This window comes from Trachurus trachurus, assembly GCF_905171665.1.
Source record: "Trachurus trachurus genome assembly, chromosome: 13".
Lineage (NCBI taxonomy): Eukaryota > Metazoa > Chordata > Actinopteri > Carangiformes > Carangidae > Trachurus > Trachurus trachurus.
In genome coordinates this window covers 6,397,635-6,421,166 of record NC_139892.1, presented here as the reverse complement: position 1 = coordinate 6,421,166, position 23,532 = coordinate 6,397,635, and the positions used below count along the sequence as shown (strand labels likewise).

Genomic DNA, 23,532 nt, shown 5'->3' with positions numbered 1-23,532 from the left:
AAAACTTCAATTTGGGTGAAATTAGGAGTGTTTTGCAAATAAAATATAAATTAAAAAATTAACATCAACACAATTAGCATTCTCTCATTAGCATTTGGCTTCAACTTGAAGCTCCACTGCGGCCCAGCTGTTTCTCCACTGCTCTGAAGATGTGATGATGAATCATCCAAAGAAAGAACGTAATGGTGACACAGTTTTAAGTCCTCACATCACACATTAATTACAGCTGTCTTGATTCAGAAAAAAAATACCTTAGTGGTGGTGATCCCATGTTCCCTGAACGCCTCACATGCAGGACATCAGGGGCCTCACTTAAACTTAAAGGGATAGTAGCACTTTTTTTAAAGTGGGGTTGTATGATCTACAAATAGCCCCTAAGTACTTTAATTGCAGTAGAAGACTCTCTGCACTCCTCTCTTTAGCAACGCCAGCCCATAGCCCTGCCCAGAGATTTACAACATACAGTGTTGTGAACAGACCCAAAGAAACGGCCTATTTTCACAGCCTAAAAGAGGTTTTACCTGAAAAAAAATACACATTTCCATTGTTTGCTATAATATAATTTTTTATTGCAGGAAAAATGCAGTTTTTATTTGGACCTAACCAACTGCTGATCGGCGGGTGCTAACCCTGGGCGGAGGGATACGTGAGTTGGTTAGGTCCAAATAAAAATTGTGTTTTTCCTGCACTTTGAGGGGCTGGAAAAAATTATATTATAGCAAACCATAAACTGTGTATTTTTTTCCCCCAGGTAAAACCTCTTTTAGGCCATGAAAATAGGCCGTTTCTTTGGGTCTGTTCACAAGAGATGTTGTAAATCTCTGGGCAGGGCTATTATGGGCTGGCGTTGCTAACGGGAGGAGTGCAGAGAGTCTTCTACTGCAATTAAAGTACTTAAGGGCTATTTGTAGATCATACAACCCCACTTAAAAAAAAATGCTACTATCCCTTTAACACGGCGGCAGCAGCGTGTAGTGTTTGTACAGGAGGTTTAAAGGGGGGGTTATAGCCATCACTGCACAATGCACCAATACAAGGGGCCATCAGGGGCCCCTTTTCCGCTTGGAGGGGCCCCAAACATTTGCACAATTTCCCTCTTCAGACATTGTTTTCCTTTGTCGTCAATCCAGAGCTAAATGCCGTCCCCCTACAATAAAACAATGTCTGATCAATGGTGTCCAGCTAAAAACAAAAGCAAAGTCAGGCTTACATTTTGAATAATACATTTTATTCCATTAAAGAGTCTTTTTTTTCTTCTAATTGTACACTGGAATGTTAAGATTCCCCTTCAGTAATTTGTAGTTAAAAATGGTCAAAAACACCCATTTTCAACCCCACATCCACACAGCGTTTGCTAAATTGAAATTCAGGGAGTACAAATGAAATAAGAAAAAAAGAGAAAAAAAAAAAAAAAAACAACAAGAACATGAAAGACAAACGTTATATTAAGAATAAAGAGGTGGATGTATTGTGAGAGTGTCAGTAAAGGATGACTGGGTGGATGAAGAGCTCGGCTTTGTGTGTGTGTGGATATGTACCATCACACACACCTCCCACCTCACATCTGAAATCTCCTTGTGGGACGTCACACACGACTTGTGTGTTATTGTTGGGTTTTTTTTTTTGGGGGGGGGGGGGGGGGGGGGGGGGGCTGCGTTCAAAGTACTTGCTTAACTTTCTGATCGTTGGACCTAAATGGACCAGGGTGAAACATGGCATTTCCTTCTATCAAAGTGGAGTGGTTGCAATCATGTAATCATGTTACAAAAACAAACACAAAAAAAAAGAAAAAAAAAAACTAAAAAGATGTAAGAAAATTCAACAGATGCAAAAAAAAAGTCAGATGTTATTTCCTGGTGGTTAACGTTGTTGCCCTGCAGCTGAGAAGCTCTTACAAAAAAAAGAAAAGAAAAGAAAAAGTCCTGTTCTTCACTGTCCTAAAATTTCAATATCCAGATTAGTGGTAAACAATGACAAATTATACAGCACAGAACAGTAAAAAATACCAAAGTTAAAAATGAAAACGACAATTTAGCTGATGATAACCGCAGACAGTACAGACGACATGTTTAGCACAGAGCCAGCGAAGAATAAGAAGAAGAACCAGAACCATCGTGTTACCTCTCTACAAAAAAAAAAAAAAAATCAAATCAAATCAGTGTTTTTCTCACAAGAAAGAAAGGAAAAAAAACAAAACAACCAATCATCTGAAGTGAGATATCAATAGATCAAAATTCACAACAGTTTTATTAACGATTAAAGAGCGACAGGCTTATTTATAATGATTGAGACAGCTACAATGCTGCAAAAGTTATTATTATTATGGATAAGAAAGAAAAGCGAAGAGAAGAGAAACCCCGTTCAAGAATCCATGAGAGTGAAGATGAGACGGTTTGTGGAGGAAGCTAATAAACTACCGGCGCTCGATCGATCTCCGTGGAAACGCCACACACAGCGGCCCCTTCAGGTTTCGTCCACCACCACCACCATCATCACCACCACCACAGTCATCCTCTACTGTGTCTTTATTTATTACAGCTCTGCTCGGCGAACACGACAGCATCAGCGAACGAAGATTTTTTTTTTTTTTTTTTTTTTTTGTTTGTGTGGGTTTGTTGCTGGATTTGTTTTGTTTTTTTGTTTAACCTGTTCAATTAACTCTATATATAGATGATCCTCTCTCATACAAACATATAAATACACCACCGCTGCTCTGCTCCACCACAGGGCAAGAGGCTTCCTTTGAGGCCTGACGCAGTCCTGTCGATGTAACACAGTCTCTGAAGTCGTTTTACAGGGTGGGCAGGCAAGAAATCTTCAACCTTTTTCTCTGTAGCATAGATTTGGACTTTTTCTTTTGTTGTGTTTTTTTCTCCTTGGTGATTTTTTTTTTTTTTTTTTTTTTTTAATTTTGTCGTTAACTCAGAGATTTTCTTTTTCTTTATCTTTTTTTACAGGATTTCGTATTTGTCGACGACGAAGGAGGTTTCTGAAGAGAATCTGACGGAGCTGTCGCCGTCTACGTGAGTCACTTTGGTAACCTAGGAAACAAGAAGAAGTCAATTACAAACATGTAAACGGGAAAAATATGTTCATGTTTACAACTACAGACAGAATCAACCTATAACATGAGAGAGGAAACGTCCATGCCGACCTTCCTACTGTGTGATAAACTGTGCAGCTCTAATCTGGAACAAGCGTCAATCACATCTCTTTGACGTCTAATTCTGATGTCGCTTAAAGGGATAGTTCAACATTTTGGCAAACTGGTCCATTGCCATAATCCCTATAGTGATAGCAGTAGGTTCGTTACCTTTAATTGTCGGTGCAAGCTATTTTTTAGAACGGCGGAGCAGAGCCGTGAGCTGCTCAGAGCTACGCTACGGAGGCTCATGGGATTTCTTGGTTTCCCTCATCAAACTCATCAAATACACAATCCAACAACTCCAAAACGCTCTGGTGGACAAGTTGTGACCTGCACATTCACCACGCTATGAGATAATAACACAACGTTACCAGACAGAGTTGTTTTAGAGGGAAATGCAGAGTCTGCTTGATGAAAAACTGTCCCTGAAGGAAACGCACATCAGCGGTTTTGCATGAATTTCCCTCTAAAACAACTCTGTCTGGTACCGTTGTGTTATTATCTCATAGCGTGGTGAATGTGCAGCTCACAACTTGTCCACCAGACAGTTGTGGAGTTGTTGGATTGTGTATTTGATGAGTTTGATGAGGGAAACCAAGAAATCCCATGAGCCTCCGTAGCGTAGCTCTGAGCAGCTCATGGCTCTGCTCCACCGTTCTAGAAATAGCTTGCACCGACAATTAAAGGTAACGAACCTACTGCTATGATGACTATAGGGATTATGGCAATGGGCCAATTTGCTAAAATGTTGAACTATCCCTTTAAGTGTCAAAGTTTTGTTTTGTTTTGTTAACATCCACAACTAAAGGGACTACAGATGCAAATTAGCTTAAAGCTACAATCTGGTATAGTGCATCAAATGGCAACATTTATGTTTTAGCTGTACATTGTCCCTTTTAAATAAATTAAAATTGAAATTGAAATTAAAGACAGCTTAGATGAGTGTGTTTCTCTTCTGTCAGTTCAAAGAGACAATAGATAGTGTGATCATTAAATTCTCTTTGTTTAGCTAATAGATGCAGATTGAACGACTTTCAGACTAAATCAAATTATTATTTTAGTCTAAGTAACTGTGGGAAAATCTGTGAAAAAGCCTGTAATACCAGCCAATACTCTGACTCTTTAAGAATAATAATGTAAAGGATGTGATGACTGATTTGTTCATGGATTGTTAAGCTTTAAGGTTTGTACTGATTCTGATGATCTACTCAGACTCTGATCTGTCTTCTTGTCCATTTTTTGGTTTGTTTGCTTATTTTCATACTTAAATATTTAGTCTGTACATGTTTTAAAAAAAGTGGATCAATAAAAACAGTAAACTAGTCGCTGCAGCTCTGACTGTTCACGTGGTGACTGGACTCGTCTCTCACCTGGATGTCGCAGTAGTTGCGCTTGGACACAAAGGACACGTTGATGGGGAAGAAGTCGTTGGGCTGTCCGGCGATGCTGAACTCCAGGCTGCCCGTCTTGTTGTTGGCATCGATGACGGGTAGGCACCACTCCAGGACGTTTCGCCGGCTGTCGTGTTTGTACTCTCCGTCCAGGTCGCCGATCACCGGAGCCCCCACCCCGGACCTGACACAACGAGACCGAGACGTCAGGACATAACATCCTTAAAAACACACTTTTGCTCCCTGGTTGACACATTTTTGTCTTTTACTTGTATTTTATTTGTTTATATCTCATTTGATCGTTTTTTTAAAGTATATTTTTTGGCTTTTTCGCCTTTTTATTTGATAGCACAATGAGATTGACAGGAAAGGGGGAGGCAGAGAGAGGGGGAATGACATGCAGGAAAGGTCTGCCCGACGCAGGATTCGAACCGGGGACGCCTGCGTTGAGGACTGTAGCCTCTACATGGGGCGGCCGCCTTAACCACTGCGCCACGCACCGCCCCTCTCATTTGAATTCTACTGCACTGAACTTATGTGTTTTATGCAGTGGTGGACGGTAACGGAGTAAATTTACTTGAGTACTGTACTTAAGTACATATCCAGAGGATTTGTACTTTACTTGAGTATTAGATTTCTTTGGTACTTATTACTCTTACTTGAATACATTTCCAAGACAAATATTTTTTACTTTTACTCGAGTTCATTTCTAGGAAGGCTGAAAAGTACTCTTCCAGACTCTTTCAGATCTGCTCTTTTTTTTTTCTAAAATCCTATTGGACACAAGCTGTGTTTGTCAAAGAAGGAAACCCTAACCCCTAAAAGCAGCACATCAGTGCAGCTGCTTTCAAAGAGTTCATTCTCAGAAACAAGAGTTAAAAGCTCCTTAAATTCATTTAGAAAAAATTATAGTAATTCATTGATGTGAAAAATAAGAAATGTACTCTTACTCTTACTTTTACTTCAAGTACATTTAAAAGCATGTACTTTTGGATACTTACGTACCTTTAAAAGCAAGTACTTTTTTACTCTTACTGGAGTAACATGTGGACTGAGCTACTTTTACTTGTAACGGAGTAAATTTTGACCAGTAGTATTTGTACTCTAACTTAAGTACTGGGGTCGAGTACTCCATGTGTCCATCTCTGGTTTTATGGTATTTTGATAATGGGATGTTTTTATTGTGCTCTGTAAATAAAGTTTAAGTCTGAGTTGACTGAGTTGAGGCTGCAGGAGCCTTCAAAATAAAAGTCAGCTCTAACCTCTGTGTGTTTCCTCCTCACATTCGTCCTCTTGAGTTTAGAAAACCTGTTTTATATGTAACAAGGTACAACTTTACTTTGTTTATTGTGTCTGTACTTTATGTTATTATTTATATTTCTGGCCACTTTCAAAATCAATAACCATTGAAACTGTTATTGCTGTTATTGTTACGACTGTGTTAAAAACAGACGACTCACTACAGAGGTGATGAAGGTAACGTCACACAACTGTTGGCTGGGTTTGCAAGAAATGTTTATATTTGTTCACTGGACTGAAAGATTTCTTTCTGCATGATGAAGTTTCTCTAATGACGTAAAATCTGTAAATGTAGTTCAGGATATTTTTATACTGGAGAAGCCAACATTCATTCTTAGGCTCGAACAAGATCAGTTTTAAGTTACTGGATAAACTATAGAGCAACTTAAAGGCAAGATACTGGCTAAAGTGATATAACCCCCTTGGTTTTTTAACTATTAAACTTATTATTCCAGTTGTTATTGTTTATTTTTCTACTATTATATACTGTATGTATCTATTTAATTTTTTACAATTTTTCTAGTTATTATTTCTCATTTTTTGAATCCTAAAAAGTTCACATGCAAGTTTACCTGTATAGGAGAACTGTAACAGAGGAGTGCTTTTGTAAAGATGTGAATTCTTCTTTCTTTCCTTTTTAATTTATTTATTTTTCTCTACTTATCTGGTTTGATGATGAGACTTGATGACATGTGTACAAAATGAAGAGCAACACGTAATAAATCTGTATGTGCTATGATTGGTCCTTGAATTTGAGAGAAATTGTGCCTGAAAAGTGCTGGAAAATCTTTGAATTTAATGTTTAAGATGATGTGGGAACTCTGAGTTTTCTGCTCGACTATAAGGAGCCACAATAAAGTTCACTTTCTGTTACTTTTACTTCAGATATTTAACTATCACATTCATTTTCTGATATTAAATCAACATAAGCACAGTAAATATCAGATACTTAACAAACTTTACTCAAGTAATAATATAAGAAAAGGCGACTTTAACTTCTCTCAGAGTCATTTTCTGGTTTAAAGACTGAAATAAACCCCCTACCAACTGACCCAGGGTCAGTCGGAGCGGCGGTGTACTCACGGGACGGGGATGCTGATGACCACGTCGTTGAGCTCCAGACTCTCCTCCTGCAGCTCGTACTCGATGTTGACGTCGCAGCCGGTGCCGCTCTCTGAAGGCCAGCAGTTAACTGAGGAGAGGGAGAGGAGGGGGAGGAGTCAGATCCACATTTTTCTTTCTTTTTATTCTCTCTTGTTCATTTTATGTATGAATGGTGCTATATTATGGAGGCGTATTGCATTCACTTGAATAATAATGAAAAAGAAATCCTGTTTTTCTGAATAATTTATTTTTTGGTTTGTTTTTTTGAAAAAAAAATTCTGTTTTTCTGACTAATTATTTTCTGTTTTTCGGGATAATTTTTTTTCTGACTTAGCTATTGAGATTTCAAGATCCCGCGAGAAGCTCCCACCTGCAAGTAACGTAAGGACTGATTTCAAAATAAAGGTGCTACATCAGACTTCTCTGATATTTTCTGAGTGGTGTTCTGTAATAACAGGTAGTTTCCTTTCAATATAAATCTGAATTTTCTTGGAACACAGTGAAAATACGACTGTATTTTTTGTGGAGCATATCCATGGATGTATGTTAAGCAATAAAATTAAGCGCCTTTACTCATTGTGTTACAGTATGAGTAGTACTTTTATTTTGAAGGATGTTTGTTATACACTCCCGGATGTGACGTGTGTAGCTTGCCCCGGGAAAAGTTTGTTGATGCTTCTATGTGTTTGAGCTGTCAGTCTGGAAAATAAAGCGATGGTGGAACCTGTACCAAAGTGGAGTTTGAATAAAAATCCTTAACAATGTATCTCATGGATCTAAGATGTAATAGATCCGTGATGAAGTGGAGGTTTGACTGCAGCGGTTAAATGATACTTGCAGGTGGGAGTTGAAATCTCATTAAGTCAGAAAAAAATTACAAAACAAAACGAAATAATAAATTATTCAAGTGAATGCAATACACTTCCGTACTATATATGAATAAAGATACAGCTCTGGAAAAAATTAAGAGACCACTTCAAAATGACAAGTTTCTCTGGTTTTACTATTTATATGTATGTGTCTGAGTAGAAAGAACAATTTTGTTTTATTCTATAAACTACCGACAACATTTCTCCCAAAATTGATATAAAAATATTGTCATTTAGAGCTTTTATTGGCAGAAAATGACTAAACTAGTCGAAATAACAAAAAATATGAAGTGTTCTCAGACCTTGAATATGAATATTGAAGGAAAAAATGTTAATATTCATTTCTAAGCAACACAATATGAATACTTTAACATAGGAAGAGTTTATAAATCAATTTTTGTGGGATAATGTCAATGTTTCCCAGCAGTGGTTTTTATAATCTTCCTATAAAATCAGATGTGGTTCAGGTAAAATGGGTTAAATGCGCTTCTACTCAAAAGAGAGGCTTGCTGGATCTACACTTTAGACACACTGTCCCCTAGTGGTTTAAACGAAGATTTTGATCCGAGGCCTTTTCTTTAATGTGCGCGATTGTTACATCTGTGATCTTCCAATTGTGACATGGTTGCCTAGATTTGACTTAGCATGAGTGTGTGTATATATACATATCAGTTACTGTTGATATCCTTAGGTATGTGTATGCGCAACCCTATATGTATTTGATTTTTATCGTGTATTGTTATACATGCATATGTGACTGTAATGAGATGTATTGGTGGTACATGGTAACATTTTTCTCCAAGTTTATGGTTTAATTACACCTGTACCATCGCTTCGAGATCTGTTTCCTGTTACTTCGGTGATATCGGATGGATTTTTGCTATTTTTCTTGTCTATCACCTGATATGAACGAATCAAGATGCCTCTGGTACTGATCACATGACTGTATGATGGTGTTTTGTATAGCATGCTTGTGCACACATTTTTCCCTTTTTCGTATTGAGTGTTTTATTATGTAATGTTTTTTGAATACTGTGCACTTAAGATGCGTCACCTGATTGATCATGTGACCCGTGAGTACATTAGAGGCTCGCTGCTTTCACCTGTGTTAGTCTGAAGAAGGGTCTCGAGCCCGAAACGTTACACTCCCCCTTTGGGTGATAATAAATTATTTCTCTGGAGTAGGGATGTCACGATAATAGATGTTCTTGGTGCGATTACTGTCAGAGAAATAATGACGGTATTACGATTATTATTCATTTATTAATTTCACAACACTACGAATGTACACAAAATATTTGAAGTACCTATTAATAAATGACCAATTATTAATCCCCCAGGGGAAATGTTTGAAATATTTAAGTCATGTTTAAGTTTAGGTGATGATGCATAACAGACTTATTTCCTCCTTTGCCTGCTACTTTTTCATGGCATGTTTTACAGGCTGGTGAGTCGTCGTCAACTTAATACGTTTGTTAGGAGGGAATAAGTCTTCCTCTGCCAAACTTTTCCACTGTATGTGCATGTCTGTGTTCTGCAACTCGCACAGAATGAAAACAAAGTTACACAAGTTCATTTTGTTTTCATTTCGTGCGTGTTGCACCGATCTGCCTCGATGGTTCCAACATAATCTATTTTGGAAAGTGACGGTATTTGGGAACCTTTACGATTAATTAACTGAATTCTGGCGTTTAATACCACGATTAATTGTGAAAACAAGTAATCGTGACATCCCTACTCTGGAGCTTTTGCTGGTGTACGGACTTTTCCTTTTTCATATCAGGTAAAATGGGCAGAATGAGTTGTGTTTGTGTTGGTATTTAAAAAAAAATAAACTGGAATGAAATGAGTGCTGTACATGCAGAGATGCTTTTAAAGAAACATTTGAGAAAAAGGTCTCTTAATTTTTTCCGTGGCTGTATATCATCATCATTCTCATGATTCTCTGTGTCAGAGTGTGTGCCGTACTGGTTAGAGGTATGAGCGACTCGTCTGTCGTCTGTAGTCTCCACTTCAGGACGCCCACGTCGTTGTTGAGAGGAAACGACTTCTCTGGGTTCTTCAGGCCGATCACCGACTCCGCTGTGAACAACTTCTTGTCCACGTTGGGATGCGTCTGCGGGGAGAGACGACACCGAGACATCGTGAGAAACCGGGGCGAAGACGGCGGCTTCATAACACACTGAGATCTGAAGCGTGTGTGTGTGTGTGTGTGTGTGTGTGTGTGTGTGTGTGTGTGTGTGTGTGTGTGTGTGTGTGTGTGTGTGTGTGTGTGTGTGTGTGTGTGTGTGTGTGTGTGTGTGTGTGTGTGTGTGTGTGTGTGTGTGTGTGTGTGTGAAACGCACCTGCAGCTGAAGTCCTTTGTTGTCGTTGTTGTTGATGATGAGGCGGATGCGTCCGCTCTTGTCTTCCGTGACTCGCAGCGTCACCATGCCCAGCACCTCCATGTTCTGCAGGCCGCCGTCACGGCCGCAGGTCAGCGAGATCTTCTCCTCCACGCGCAGATGGACGCTGGGAAACACAACCAGACAGGACGAGGATGAAGACGACACGTGTGTGTTAAATGTTGGTCGGTGAAGCAGCGTTGCAACTATTAAAAGGTTTTTATTTTACTTCATTTTGTCTCTTTCATCAGTAGATTTCTCCTAAATTCACCAGAAGTTAGTCTGACCCATGTCATGTCAGGTATCATTGTAAAGCTCTCTCTAACCTGAACAATGATCTGGGCTCCTAAAATTGTAATCTCCTCCGTATCCGCAACCAATCGTAAAAGTACGGTTTACATTAACAATCTATGGAATTTTACAGTACGAGTCTTTAAAGGCCGTTTTCTCAAAATGAGTTTTTCCTCAGACTCTGAGCTTCAGCAGCACTTACAGACACCAAACCTTCCAGTTGTATTCCTGTCTATATCCTGAAGGTTTTTACAGAGGGGATTGTTGATATATCATTCACAGCCTCATTTATACAACATTTTGTTCCTAAAAACATGGGAGACATTTGATTTTTTAGGGCTGGTGACAGTATTTTCTCATTTACAGAGTGATACAAAGAGATATCCAAAATCCTCCTCTGTAGAAACTTCTGATTCTAATATGTCAACAAAATAAAACAAGAATTTTGACAGTGGCTTTATCCATTGTTCAGATTTCTGTTCTTGAAATATATGCAAATTACTGCATATTTCATCAGATATTGCCTCATTTACATATTTAAACATAATATTTGACAAAACTGGAAACACAAAAAATAATTGTCTTAATGTGAGTGATAAACTTGGGAAGTTTCATGGTGATATCTGTTAGTTAAAATCTTTACCCCATTCACCTGTACTGTCTCACCCGTAAGGTGAATAACAATTATGGGACAATATCCGTTTTCAATAACCAGCTAAGTATCTTCACATCCTGTCAAATCAACAGGTTATTGTCACTTGATTGGACGGTATCGAATCGATCTCTAACAACAACAGAAGACGATATATAAAGTGCGTACCCCTCGACGTTGACCGGCGGAGGCAGAGCCTTGGAGACGTCGGAGCCTCTCTTCCCTGTGGACGGCATGATGGTTTCACCCTCCGACTTGAGCTTGTCCACAAAGTTGTCCACCTCCTTCCCTTTGGCGCCAAGTTTCAGAGCCTTGCTGGGTCCACTGGGTCTGAGGAGGAAGGAGGAAGAAGAAGAAGAAAGGACAAGATGAGACTCCAACAGGAGGCTGGTGTTTGTATTCAGGGGGTATACAGGAAGCTTGAAGTTAATTTTAATACCTTTTTAAGACTTTTTCCGAGACCTTATCAATATTTTTTTAATACCTCACCGTCACTTCAAGCTGTAAACATTTAGGCTACTTAACAGTTTTAGTTTGTGATAAAGACTATTATATAGACCACTATGATAACGCAGAATTCAAAATAGGCTGGGAAAATAAGTCAAAGTTTATCCAAAAAAAAGAAAACATTGCTCCACTTTCAAAAAACAAAAACAGTACTCGCTGAGTACCATTTCACTACTCGGAAACTCGCCCATCCTAGTTTCTCATGCACATGCACATGTTTTAATAAAACGAATAAATTCACACACTCTCACAATTTTTTTTAGGACTCAAAGTCTTGGACAGCTAATTCAGAAAAAATACCTTCAAAATTTAAAGGGATAGTTCAACATTTTGGCAAATTAATCCCTATAGTCATAGCAGTAGGTTCGTTACCTTTAATTGTCGGTGCAAGCTGTTTTTAGAACGGCGGAGCAGAACTGTGAGCTGCTCAGAGCTACGCTACGGAGGCTCATGGGATTTCTTGGTTTCCCTCATCAAACTCATCAAATACACAATCCAACAACTCCACAACGCTCTGGTGGACAAGTTGTGACCTGCACATTCACCACGCTATGAGATAATAACACAACGTTAAGTTTGAAAAACTGTCCCTGAAGGCAACGCACATCAGCAGTTTTGCATGAATTTACCTCTAAAACAACTCTGTCTGGTAACGGTCTGTTATTATCTCATAGCGAAGAACTATCCCTTTAATACTTTTGAAGACCCGGCGGATTCCCTGGTGTTTGAGTGTTTGTGCTACCTGACGGCGGTCGGTGTGATCTTGGGCTTCTCCGGCTCGACGATGGTGTCTGTGATGATGGAGCCCGAGGAGACGCTGGTCATCCCCGCGCTGCCGAAGCCGCCGAACGCCGGCACCTTCTTCCCGGAGCGCTCGGCGTCCCTCCGGGCCTGCTGCAGCTCCTTGGCTTTCCTCCTCATCTCAGCCTTGGCCTCTCTCTCCTGAGTCTGTGTCACAGAAGAAAATAAAAGATAAAATAGCAGATTGAGGTAGAGACGCGACAATTAATCGATTATTAAGTTAATCGTCAACTATTTTGAGTAGTTTAAGAAAAAAAGTCAAAATTCTCTGTGAATATTTCTGGTTTCTTTGCTCCTTTATGACAATAAACTGAGTCTCTCTTTGGTTTGTGGACAAAACAAGACATTTGAGGACGTCATCTGGTGGTTTGGGAAACACTGATTGATATTTTTCAACATTTTGTAACATTTTATTGACCAAACAACTAATCGATAAATCGTTGAAATAATCAACAGATTAATCGATAATGAAAATAACCGTTAATTGCAGCTCTAGACTGAGGATATCTGGCACAACTTTACCAACGTACAAGGTGTCTGTACACATTTTAATGGCATTTCACTGTGTATTTAATTTCGTATATATATATTTTTTTCACTTTCATTCACTTATTTTTCCCTCTCTGTAAACCTGAGTAGATGAGATGCCTGGTGGTTATAGTTCATATTGTAAGTTTATGTACACGAGTTTGTACTTACACTCTGAATCAAAATGTCAATAAATACATGTTAAAAAAAAAACATTGCCTCCTTTCTGATGTGGTATGATGGCGTCCAGGTTTTTAAGTCGTGGCATTCCACCACTTCCTCATTATTTCCGCCGCCACTGCTTCAGAATCAGGTCGGAGCAGACGCACAATAATAATCTACCAGTTACCGTTACTGTGCACTTAAATAATAACCCTCCTAAAGTGTGTCAACCCGCCCGGTTTATCAATAAACAACGTTGACGAGGTTATTTTAGCTCATAAGTTGAACTTTTTTCCAGTTTTGTTTATAATCTCCTTCAGCGCTCACGTTCTCACTACACGCTGTTATGTCGTCGTAAACACACACGATGCTTTCCGGCATTTTATCGAGCCGTTTTCTTTCATGTGTGTGTGTGGAGGAAACACTGGCGTTTGCACCTTTCTTGATTTTTCCTGGGTATAGAAACACAATCAAACCAAATCGAAGACGAAGAGGTGGCAATGTGAATTTTTTTTTTAATTAAATGACCTTTTATAATGTTTTTTATTTATTAAAGAGTGTCTTTCTGTTTTGCTTTTGTTCCTTATTATCTTTGCAAACTGTGGTTTCAGTGCAGTTCTTAATGTATTCCTTGCTATTCTATGTTTGTGACATCTTCTATGTTTGTGACATCTTCAATAGTTTCTTCAGTTTTTTCTTAGCGACAAGTTCTTTTTCATTTAAAAAAATTAACATTTCATTTACATAATAATAATAATAATGAGTCACTGTAGATAGACCGTCGTACGGCGCTGCGATCTCACCTCTCTGACGGCACGGAAAACCTTCTCCTCATGGGAGTCCATCTCTGTGAAGGTGCGGATCTGAGCCAGGTTGACGTTCTCCCTGTAGCCCAACGCCACGATCTCGTCGAAGGCGAAGATCAGGTCGAAGCAGTGCTCCGAGATCTCGCTCTCCTCCAGCACACGACAGTACTCAGGGATCTGACACAGAGAGAGAGAGGAGAGAGATGAACATCAACCAACTGAACCAGAGAAAACACACTGCAACATCTGGAACAGCAGCTTCACCACATGATGCACCTGAAACAGAATTAAACACCGTTTTTTTTTATTCTGGATCGGGAAGAAAACTGTTAAAGACTCTTCAGGGAAAGCTCCTTTTTGCTGAACTTTATGGACATTATTATGTGATTATTTTGGGGCCTGAATTAGTGCTGCACGATTAATCGAATCGCAAGGCAACGCGCATCAGCGGTTTTGCATGAATTTTCCTCTAAAACAACTCTGTCTGGTAACGTTGTGTTATTATCTCATAGCGTGGTGAATGTGCAGGTCACAACTTGTCCACCAGAGCGTTGGAGGTAACAAACCTATACTGCTATGACTATAGGGATTATGGCAATGGGCCAATTTGCCAAAATGTTGAACTATGCCTTTAAAACCTTTTAATTACAAAGAAAATGCGAGAAGAAACACTGAAATTAACATCGACCCTGAATCCGTTTCACTCTTATTTCCCCAGAGTGTGAGTTAATTAAAGTTGTGTAAATGGTTTAGAAATCAACATACGTCCTACACACAACCTGCTTTTCTTTTTTATTCTTTTCTACCAAGACAGGACAACCCCCGTCTGATGGTTAAAGTCAACAAGGTGTCATGTGTGTAGTCAGTATTGATGTTTATCAGCTGGTGAAGGAGGAAGGAAATCGTTTTTTGTCACATGGAAAAACTGGTCATCAGCGGATTCATTCACCTGACGGACTGAGCCGCTTTGTAACTGAGCTAATTAATGATGGAGTGTGTGTGTGGTTGGCTCCCACATAGTTTGTTTTACTTTTTTTTCAAAATCTCATTTGAGCAGACCTCAGTGTGTGTGCAGCACAGAACGAGTGTCATGTTGAAAATCACAAAAAAGATGCGTCTATGCACTTCTACTGTCGTCTATTGGAGGTTTAGGTTCTCAAAATGAAACAAATCTGCTGGGTGTCGGCCTCCATTTCCTTAGAATTTAAAAAGGCAGCATGTTTAACTGCACTGTTTTTTTTTAAATAAAGAGGCACTTTTAATTATGTTACTTAAGCAATATGTGACATTGCTTTTATGCAACAGTTTCAACAATTCCATCTAAACATGGATAAATGTTTAAAACTCAATAAATGTGAAAAAGACACTTTAGTCATTCTGTCTTGCAAAGCAGACTGGATCCTTTGCACACAGACAGACTGAAGCAGAAATCATTATGAATCAAATCGTTTAGAATCGAAAATCAATTTTGAATCGAATCGTAGCCCCAAAAATCAGAATCTAATCTAAATCGAATCGAATCGTGAGATAGTAAAAGATTCCCACCCCTAGTTTGTTTACTATTTTCACGCCTTTAAAATCCACAACACCTGGACTAATATTTATCAAGCTGCCTCCAAATAGTCGACCAAGAAGTCATTAGTCCACCTGAATTTCATTGGTTGATTTGTCGCAGATAAAAATACAAAATAAAAACAAAAACATTTGGAGCTGTGTCTTGTCAAAATGAAGTCAAAATCTATATGACTCAACTGTGTATGGAGGCTAGAGCGCTTTTAATTTGAAAGGCCAGATACAGGAAGTTGTGACACTCACTGTTTGTTCTTTCTTTTCTTTTTTTTTTACATGGCAGGACAGTTAACTATTAATATCATGTCTGGCAAGAAATCTAAAATCTGGGATCGTTTTGAGAAGAAAAAAGGACGACGTGAGGAAGGTGACGTGAAAACTCTGCAAACTATTCGCCTATCAAGATGTATCATCTGAAATAGAGTATCTGTTAGCAGCCAGAGAAGCGGCTTCATTAAAACAAAAACAGATTGCGCATTGGATCAATAAAAAAAAGTAGCGAGTATGTGAGTGTGTAAAATCGTCAAGAAAACAAAACATCGCCGATCGTCCTTCCAATCGCCGATAGACGATTGGATCGCCAATCGGCACAACCCTAATCTGAAACATGTAGTTTTAAAGGCTGTAGTTTTGTTTTGTTACCAAGTTATTGTGTTACATGAAGTTCATAAGCTGTGTGATGTGTAGAAATAAAAGAATCTGAGTTAGAATCTGAAATAAATGGCCACCGGTGTCATTAACAGGCAGCTAACTTGTAAAATTGATGGTTTTAAGTCTCATTATTAGTTATTTGTTATTCAGTCTCTGAGGCTGTTACAGGTTCATAAGATGTTACAGTTATAAGCTGCTTGAAAATCTGTTTAATGTTCAGTCTCCTCTCCTCGCTGGTTGTTCTGACACACCACGATCATTAACGCTTTGCTACAGGTGTCATTAACAGCAACAGGCGGCTGGCTTTGTGCATGAGCTTGTAAAAATAATAATATTCTATTTTAAAGGTTCATTATTACTGCTTTGTATTTCTCTGTAATGTAGCAAACTGTTATTATCATTATCTGCGACGATTAGTCATTTATCAAGTCTGTCTTTTCACATCTAAAGACAAAATACCTGCAGACTTTAAGGATTATTTTAAACCAAACTCAGAGGTTCACTCTCATTTAACTCAACAAGCTTCACATCTTCATCCTCCACATTGTTTTACATGCAGAGGGACATTTTCAATACGTTAAAAAGGTGTAATATTATGGAATAGATAATCCTATCTGTTTATTCCATGAAATGTTTTAAAAGGTGTTTGTAATATTGGTATCCAGCTATCCTTCTTTAACTGTACATATGGTATGAATATCATTTTCTTTAATTTTGTGATATTCTAATATTTTGCTGTGGGTAGAGGCTTTACATGAGCTCTTCCTGCACTCTATGTTGTCTCTGTGATTTGTTCATACCTTAATTTATTCTTGTGTAAAAAATAAACCATTTTGCAAAAGAAAACTATGACAGGACGACTGCTGCTGTTCTCCAATGCCACGGACGCTATACAACACACAAACACACACCTGCCTGTACATCCAGCTCATCAACGTCTACAGTCAATATTTAATCATATATAGTCAATGCCAACAGAATGCTTTCCATCTTTTATCTGACTGAGACGCTGAACGACCGTCGTCTTGTTTTAAAATCATTTCATGTGTCTCATTGATCTGTTCTGAGCTGCAGTTTTATTAACATTGTGGCTCATTTGTTATGTGCAGGATAGATAAATGTTAGTTTTTCTATGTGTATGTAAGGGTAGGACTAAATAAAAGGTAGGACTAAATAAGTGTTACATTTCCTCCAACTCCTTTTCAGGCTTTTTTGTCATCAACTACCGACAACATGTCTCCCAAAATTGAAATAAAAATATTGTCATTTAGAGCTTTTATTGGCTGAAAATGACTAAACTCGTCTAAATAACAAAAAATATCAAGTCTTTTCAGACCTTGAATAATAATAATGCAAAGAAAACATGTTCATATTTAATCCTAAACAACACAGCAGGAATATTTTAACTCGGGAAGAGTTTATCAATCAGTTTTTGTGGGATAATGTCGATGTTTAACCCAGCAGTGGTTTTTATTTATAATCTTCCTATAAAACCAGATGTGGTTCAGGTGATGACCTCATCAGTGTCTCATTAAGGAGAATAAGTTGTGTTTAAAAAAGAAAAGAAAAGAATGACTGTCATACATGCAGAGATGCTTTTAAGAAACATTTGTGAAAGTGGTCTCTTAATTTTTTTTCCAGAGCTGTAAATACATTATATAAGCTTGAAATAAATTGTGAAATGTGTTAAAAAAAAAAAAAAGTAATAAATAGCTCCACTATGGTTTAATTTCACTGCCACTGAGCCCTGGAGGGTTAGTGAGACACCAGACAAACATTATTTTACTCTTATTCGCTGACATCAAACTTATAATAAAGGAGAGAACCCGTTCTCCTCATTCTTGTTCCCACAGTTCACTCTCATTGTGTTTTTTTCTTCTTCTTTCATGATCAGGAGGATCGTTCTGCTTTAATGAAAGTCTAAACAAACACCGACTCTGTCTTGAGGGTTTCGTTTAATTTGCAAGGCCTTATTACTATACCAGAGGTGTCAAACTCGTTTTAGTTCAGGGGCCACAAACAGCGCAATCTGACCAGACCAGTAAAATAATGAACATTGTACATTAAATTAAATTGCACAAATTGTAAATATGTTTTAAGTCTCCTTATAATTTCACACAGATTTTGTTACTGTATCCTTAAAGGGATAGTTCAACATTTTGGCAAATTGGCCCATTGCCATAATCGCTATAGTCATAGCAGTAGGTTCGTTACCTTTATTTGTCGGTGTAAGCTATTTTTAGAACGGAGGAGCGCAGCAGCTGGCTGTTCAGAGCTACACTATGGAGGCTAATGGAATTTCTTGGTTTCCCTCATCAAACTCATCAAATACAAAATCCCAAAACTCCAAAACGCTTTCGTGGACAAGTTGTGGCCTGCACAATCACCACGCTATGAGATAATAATGGAACGTTACGAAACGGAGCCGTTTGAGGTAAATACAGAGTCTGCTTGCTGAAAAACTGTCCCTGAACGCAACGCGCATCAGCGGTTTTGCATGAATTTACCTCTAAAACGGCTCCGTTTCGTAACGTTCCATTATTATCTCATAGCGTGGTGATTGTGCAGGTCACAACTTGTCCACGAAAGCGTTTTGGAGTTTTGGGATTTTGTATTTGATGAGTTTGATGAGGGAAACCAAGAAATTCCATTAGCCTCCATAGTGTAGCTCTGAACAGCCTGCCGCTCCGCTCCTCCGTTCTAAAAATAGCTTACACCGACAAATAAAGGTAACGAACCTACTGCTATGACTATAGCGATTATGCCAATGGGCCAATTTGCCAAAATGTTGAACTATCCCTTTAATATTATTGCTCACGTAAGTCATTTTATATCAAATTATCCTATCTGTATTTTTTATTCTATTCTATTCTATTGTAGCTGCTGTGACACAATAATTTCCTGCAAAAGGCCTAATAAAGAACTATTCTGTTCTATTCTAGTAGCATTATAACCTATAAATAACGAGAACTCTACATTTTCCCTGTGTTTTAGTGCAAAGAAGTACAAGTACATTATTAAGATGTTTACAGTATCCTTTCACAAAACATTCCTTTTAAACAACAACCAGAAATTTCTTGAGAAAAATGTGTGCAGCTTCAACATTATTATGTCTCTACTGCGTCTGACACCTCTGGTCTACACTGTGCCTACGTCATCTATCTACATCTTCTTTTACGTTTATTTACTTAAAGGGATAGTTCAACATTTTGGCAAATTGGCCCATTGTCATAGCAGTAGGTTCGTTACCTTTAATTGTCGGTGCAAGCTATTTTTAAAACGGCGGAGCAGAGCCGCAAGCTGCTCAGAGCTACGCTACGGAGGCTCACAGGATTTCTTGGTTTCCCTCATCAAACTCATCAAATACACAATCCAACAACTCCACAACGCTCTGGTGGACAAGTTGTGACCTGCACATTCACCACGCTATGAGATAATAACAGAACGTTACCAGACAGAGTTGTTTTAGAGGGAAATTCAGAGACTGCTTGATGAAAAAATGCCCCCGGCGGTAACGTGCATCAGCGGTTTTGCATGAATTTACCTCTAAAACAACTCTGTCTGGTAACGTTCTGTTATTATCTCATAGCGTGGTGAATGTGCAGGTCACAACTTGTCCACCAGAGCGTTGTGGAGTTGTTGGATTGTGTATTTGATGAGTTTGATGAGGGAAACCAAGAAATCCCATGAGCCTCCGTAGCGTAGCTCTGAGCAGCTTGCAACTCTGCTCCACCGTTCTAAAAATAGCTTGCACCGACAATTAAAGGTAACGAACCTACTGCTATGACTATAGAGATTATGGCAATGGGCCCATTTGCCAAAATGTTGAACTATCCCTTTAATAAAAATCAGTAACACGCCCCCTGTGTGATGTGTGTGTCAGCTCCGTTGTTTCTCACCACGCGGGAGAAGAGTCTGAGCGTCTCCAGATCCTCCAGGATGTTGCTGTTCTTGGTGGTGATGAGGACCATGTAGAGCTTCTCCAGCGGCTGGTACACGTAGCGGACGCTGTCGGTCTCCACGAAGGTGTGCTGCTTCCCCGTGTTCATCAGCTTGGGGAAGGCGGCCAGGAGACCCTCGATACGCGTCCGGGTCATCTCCACAAACTGCCGCGATACGATGGCCTTGCCGGCCTTGGTGCACACCGCCGCTGCCAACAGCACCTGCGGGTCGTGACGAGTCGGTTAGTTACAACATCACATCTCCAAGGTCTCGGTCTCAGTCGAGCTCGACGCTGGATGTTTAAAGGGATAGTTCACCCAAAATTGAAATTTCACTCATTATCTACTCACCCTCATGTGGACTAAGGGCTGGGAGAAGTTTCAGAGTCCTCCGTGGCTTCTCTGAGTTACAGGGGGTCTCGGCGTAGCAGTGCATGGCTTATTTAATTTTTTTCGGGACAATTTCTCATGTTGGGGCTTCAATACAAGACGGACATTATTTATATATTATTATATATTACATACGAGCAGCATGGAGGTATTTGTCTGTTTTTTGGTGTGTCTTTTTGTTACGAAGACAGTTGGTATCCATTTGCAACCGTTATATGGACATGCACTGCTACGCCGAGACCCCCTGTAACTCAGAGAAGGAACGGAGGACTCTGAAACTTCTCCCAGCCCTTAGTCCACATGAGGGTGAGTAGATAATGAGTGCAATTTCAATTTTGGGTGAACTATCCCTTTAAGACCACAGCTGCAGTGAGAACAATTAGTTATTCACTGAAATATATAACCTACATTTATTAATTGTGGTTCTTACAAAAATTATATCTTGTAAAATATAAAAGCAAAAATGTCTCTTATGCTCTGCCCCTTGAATTAGTGCATACAAAATAATTTAAAGCAGAAGTAAGCGGAATGTTTGTGTTAATATAAGTCTTAAATAGTTATATCTTCCGACAGCAATCACTTATATAGAGTGTTTGGTCTGAAACACGGGTCTGTCAGTCACTCTGCTCTGCTGTAAGCCCAGGAGAAAACTTTCCTTGTATCCTACAACCTTTATCCAATGAGGAGAGAGAACGGCATAAAGGGGCGGTCCTCTCTGTGTGTGTAGCCAAGGGATGCGCGTGAATGTGGTGACGTAGGGACGAGGGCGGGGACTGCTAACTCCATCGGCTGACAAGAAGTTAGCCAAAACCACCGGATCGCTTACTTCTGCTTTAATACGCCCCCGTCCTGTTGACTTTTCTGTCAGCTCATAAAAAACTGAATATAAACAACTTAGTAAGCTTAATAATAAATTCTCAACTGCAGTTCCCGACCAGACGCGCCAGTCTGGGCCGGATTCGCACTGAGAGAAGAGGGTACGGGCTTCCTTTTTTCATCTCTCTCTTTCTCTCTTTTTAAAAATAAAACACTCTTGCTGGTCGCGGTATGTGAAATGCATTGAATCTGCGCTGATGTTGGGTTTTTTTCTTTACTTTGCCGGGTTCAGGCGGCTTCTCTGCTCCACTTTGTGCCGTCTCTACGTAAAATCAAATTCCAATCTCTTTATCTGTGTGTCTTAATCATAGTTCTCCAACTCCGATTTCAGTCGGACTAAGGTGTTTACATGCACTTCAGTTGTCCAGTTATAGTCGGATTAAGGCAATAATTTGGTTCTTTCAAGTGTCATGTAAACGTACTGAGCGTCAACAGTGGGAGGAGACTTCAGCAGGTTCTGTGCTGTGTTCTTCTGTTCAATACAAACTTTGTTTACATTAAATATGGTTTAGATTTTAGACAAAATCATCTTTTCTTTTTTTTAGCTGAGGAGGAATAATGTAAATATCAAGACCCATGATTATTATGAGGACTGCTACTGATGAATACAGTGATGGTCTTGGTCTCAGGTTAGGTGGTCTTGATTACAACACCCTCTACAAGAACTTAATGTACAAAAAAAAAAAAGGTTGATATTTCCTCTTAAACCTCAGATCATGGTTCATCCACAGCACATACACTCGTAGGTGTGTGTGTGTGTGTAAATCTGTCTCACACACACACACACACACACACACACACACACACACACACACACACAATCACTCAGCTCCCATGATTAGTTTTAGTGTAATGAAGCCCTTTCTGTGATAATGACTGACATCCCCCTTACACACTTCCTGCAGCAGCAGAGTCCTCAACATAATGTGCCGCATTAAACAACAGATAATAATGGATCTATATGATATATCTATCTATACGATGTCCTATAGCTGTGATGTTGTGTCAACTTTGAATCAAATAAAACTGTGTTGAACGCTGTTTGCTGAATCGATCTCAATACGGCAGAGAGGAACAATACGCTTCACACATCAGTAACATTAACTTTAACACTTTAACGTTGTTTTTTTATGTCTTAAATTAAAGCAAGCCCACTGTTAATTAAATGACACTTGATGTGCGGCTGGTAAATGAATGACGGACGGAACTGCACTGCTCTGGTTCCACGTTGACAATGGCTGAAGCTGGAAAAAAGGGAAAGACTCAGCTCAACTGGACATGGACGAGCAACAACTAAACGACTGTTTTATTATATTATCCACATTTTAAATAAAGAACAGTCGCAGTGCTTTGTGAATTATGACGATAATACACCTGTATAAATGGTTGTGGTTAGTTTAAACACGGTTTTTTACCCGGTGTCGTCTGTCTGGGGTCGAGCTGACAGCAGGTAACGTCAGCTAGTTGACAGGAGCTAGTTAGCTGCTAGTTAACGTCAGCGATATCTTCTACAAACAAACACACCGAGTGCCGCTTATTTAACATGATATCTATCATCTATACTCTGTGTAATGAAACCACGGTTCGTTTATTACACTTTAACATGTAAATGAACCGTTGACGCTGGAGAGAAACGTCCGTTATTTGCTCTTCGAGAAACTAGCATAGCATAGCATAGCTTAGCCTAGCCTAGCTTAGCCCAGATTAGCCAATGTTATGATTAAAAAAAAGCAAGGAAATACGGCGGTTTTCTCCGACTGTCACTCACCATTTTGGTCTCTTTCTTTATGTTCCGATGATCTTCTGTGTGTCTTTTTGCTCGCTTGTTTCCCGGTGTGGAGTAACAACAGGGTGCGGAGCAGCAACAGCAGCAGCAGCGGCAGCAGCAGCGGCTGACTTCAGGTTGTCTGGTTGTTTTAGCCCGTTAGCGTCAATATGGCAGCAGCGGCAGCAGCAGCAGCAGCTCAGAGCCACGTCTCCACCGGAAGTAGAGCACAGCTTTTTTTTTTTTTTTTTTTTTTTTTTTCAATAATTCTTTATTGACAGAAATATAATCAATACAAAGGCAGTTATTATTAATGTATCTTCAAACAAACAAATGAACAGCAGCCAGGGGGTAGGCTATTACATAAATACAGAGAATAAAGAGCACAAATCATAGGTTTT

The 23,532-nt window shown here is 39.2% G+C and overlaps 1 protein-coding gene across 1 annotated transcript; it reads right to left on the bottom strand.

The window, feature by feature from the left end:
• Positions 1-1,638: 1,638 nt before the first annotated feature.
• LOC310995308 (coatomer subunit delta) lies at positions 1,639-23,337 on the bottom strand. Its single transcript, XM_083984320.1, has 10 exons — positions 23,135-23,337; positions 20,059-20,322; positions 13,937-14,116; positions 12,385-12,590; positions 11,304-11,465; positions 10,154-10,319; positions 9,777-9,924; positions 6,919-7,027; positions 4,516-4,720; positions 1,639-3,041 (listed from the first exon to the last, which is right to left on the bottom strand). The coding sequence occupies exons 1-10, from the start codon at positions 23,135-23,137 to the stop codon at positions 2,952-2,954; spliced, it is 1,533 nt and encodes a 510-aa protein (XP_083840446.1). The 5' UTR covers positions 23,138-23,337; the 3' UTR covers positions 1,639-2,951.
• Between the last annotated feature and the right edge of the window lie 195 nt (positions 23,338-23,532).

What these genes read in the sequence shown, in the direction of transcription:
- LOC310995308 (XM_083984320.1), bottom strand. An exon ending in TTTTCCGTGCCGTCAGAGAG is followed by an intron (nt 12,591 to 13,936) that starts GTGAGATCGCAG and finishes TCTGTGACACAG; the next exon opens with ACTCAGGAGAGAGAGGCCAA. An exon ending in CCGCCGGTCAACGTCGAGGG is followed by an intron (nt 10,320 to 11,303) that starts GTACGCACTTTA and finishes TGTGTTTCCCAG; the next exon opens with CGTCCATCTGCGCGTGGAGG.